At 41.6% G+C, this 2,947-nt stretch overlaps 1 protein-coding gene across 1 annotated transcript; it reads right to left on the bottom strand.

The window, feature by feature from the left end:
- Positions 1-1,623: 1,623 nt before the first annotated feature.
- Positions 1,624-2,261, bottom strand: CCR75_009689 (uncharacterized protein; the record flags this gene model as incomplete). Its single annotated transcript, XM_067967728.1, has 3 exons — positions 1,624-1,643; positions 1,684-1,835; positions 1,942-2,261. 3 exons carry the CDS (start codon positions 2,259-2,261, stop codon positions 1,624-1,626), a joined length of 492 nt encoding a protein of 163 aa, XP_067820475.1.
- Between the last annotated feature and the right edge of the window lie 686 nt (positions 2,262-2,947).

The following is a 2,947-nucleotide window of genomic DNA, read 5'->3' as shown; positions in this document are numbered from 1 at the left end:
CACTTACCAAGTAGGAAGTAGTTTTCAGACTGATTCATATTTAATCGTATTAAATATAAATACGTATTCTTACCAATTACAATGTCATATTTTTCTATAGATAACACTTTATATGTATTGCGAGCGTATCTTTCTAGATATCTCGCGTAACGGTGACGGTAGCCGTCATCACGGATGACGCTGGGCGTCATCCCTCCTAATTTGAATGCACCCATGTGCATCACATACACAAGGGTTGGTCACAAATGTGCACCACACCCGAGTGCTGGGTCTAATTACTATTATTTCGCAATTGACCATCCCCTTAAGTACACTAAGTGTACTTAACGGGGACTGTGTAACATTAGGGCACCTTTAGCCCGTTACAAGTTTTCACACTGATTTATATTCAATCTTATTAAATATAAATATCTATTTTTACCAATTAAAATGTCATCTGTATAAATAACACTTAATATGTATTGCGAGCGTATCTTTCTAGATACCTCGCGTAACGGATGACGCTAGCCGTCATCACGGATGACGCTGGGCGTCATCCCTCCTAATGTGAATGCACCCATGTGCATCACATACACAAGGGTTGGTCACAAATGTGAACCATACCCGAGTGCTGGGTCTAATTACTATTATTTAGTAGTTGACCATCCCCTGAAGTTCACCAAGTGTACTTAACGGGGACTGTGTAACATTAGGGCAACTTTAGCTCGTTGCAAAATGACTTGATAAAAGTGATAGTCTCGGAATTAAGCAATCCTTAATACGAACATTGATAAATTTATTCGGATTGAAGTGCACAAACATAAATTTAAGAGTGATGACAAATCACGTTAAGGTGCCCATGGGTCAAGTATCCACCTCACTACAGGTATAAAAAAAAGACGGGTGGCTGGTAGCCATCTGCTACTGTAGGAAGGGTTGTATCCAGAGGATAACTTAAGCTGGTACGAGCAGGCGATCCGAATAGAATTTGCACAAGCTTTTAGAAACAGAAGCGAACCATAAGGGATACCACATGGAAACATTTAATAGCACGACTGCTCATTAGTTTCACAAAAGATTCTCATGAAGATGTGCAGAAGGACGCATGAAGCAACAAGAGCGTGTGGATAAGCTCGAAGGGTGAGTTTTATTTGCCTTTCATGGTCCGCCACATCTTCAAACTACAGTATTAAATCATGTCCAAATATTTGCCGGCTCATACGTTTTCGTGACTGGATTCATCTCAAAAATCAGTTGGAAGACTTTGGTAGATGGATGTTCCGTGGATTGGTGGTCGTGAGCTTTATCTTTGATTTGAAATGGATTTTTAAGTCTAACTTTTAAGTTTGTATCAAATGCTTACATAATCATAAACATTATTAGCCTCGTGTTCTACGTATCCAAGCAATCGCACAGCACTATGATCTGTGTTTTTTGTGCTACATAACCAAGTAAACACATAGCACGCTCGATGCCAAAAATGAGACTGGTGCGCAATTTAACACCATTTGGACGTTGCCCATTCCACGCAAGAATTGGTGAAGTGATGATTCCAATTATAAGGCTCGTTATTGTCACACCTTTCATCTCGGTATCGAAATCGCAGTTTTATCAGCCTCATGCAGCCATAATATTGTATAAAGCTTACGATTTCATTTGAACGCCTGCAAGCAGAATGAGATGCTTACAATGCTTACAACGTACCTAACCCATACAATCTCCAGCCTTCCTCCAACCAGCCAACACAACTACAATTGCGGCTCGTCGCTCTTACGAGTACGACTTCTTTAAACAAAGGTCCTATTGTAGCAATAATGATTGATCGAATACGCAAGAGCGAAGGCTTTCGTCTTTGACTGAGCCTCAAAAGTCTAATGAAAGCTCCTCTACAGGCTTCGTTACCAACTGCATCAATGCTATGGCATCGGAGATAAATCTATCAATATCGAGGCCTGAATATACCTCATAACGTCACCGTCGTGTACCTTTTCTTTTGTCGCGTTGTTATTTTCTAAGCTTAAATACAATAGCAGGTGCGCGTGTTTGCATGATACCGCTGTTCTAGAGCCAGCTTCTGTCAGGTCCGGAGAAAGTAGAGTCAAGTCCGCTAGTTGCGCTATGCAGCATGCTCTACACTTATACTCATAAATAGCCTTTAAAGGCGGTCGCATATATAATAGAGCATGCTCCAAAAGCAATACATTTGCATCTGCTCCGAGCGCGCTGGATTTCAGGCTTTGGCCCTCAAACATATCAGTAATCAGGTCACGTTGAATTGTCATGTGCGACAACCCCAGTCCTCCGCCTGTCGATCGCAATTCAGGCTACGAATTGGAACGCAAAACTGCAGCTTATCCACGCAGCAGGCTTATATCGACTTTTCAGCAAAACCTCCTCTTACAGGGCGTATTGTTGGTCTTTAACAGGCAACTCTGGTCCCGTTACGTCCCAATACTTTGGAAGGTACGTAAGGATCCCAGCTCATCGTAAGCTTATGGGATCGGTCCGGATAATCCTGCTGCCATCAATGTTAATAATAGCGCTGAGCTTCAACAATACCTGTTGTTGTGCTGAGCCTGCTATTCCTTTTGCAAACTGTAATCACATGCACAACAAATTAAGCCAACTGATAGATTTATACCGGGTATACGACAAGAGGTTCCTTTTGCTTCTTTATAGCTTATTTCATTGAGTAGCTAAAGCTAAGGTCATCAAGCTGGTGGACTCATCGACCTGCGATCACATGCTTGCGAAGCCTCATTCTAAGCTACATAATTATAGCAAGCGTCGATTTCTTGAACTTATGCAACAAGTTATCGAAAAACTGACTCGCATGTTGCTTTATTTATAAACTTTTCCTACGAAAAGACCGGCACATGTAAGAATGCTAATGTATTGCTTTCAACCTTTATGATGCTAAGCTCAGCAAGCACGTGGCTACTTGAATGGGTTCCTCTTAGCCCAAGCG

Source organism: Bremia lactucae, linkage group LG1 (assembly GCF_004359215.1).
Source record: "Bremia lactucae strain SF5 linkage group LG1, whole genome shotgun sequence".
NCBI lineage: Eukaryota > Oomycota > Peronosporomycetes > Peronosporales > Peronosporaceae > Bremia > Bremia lactucae.
Note: the sequence above shows the minus strand (reverse complement) of the source record. Positions and strands in the feature narration are given on the sequence as shown.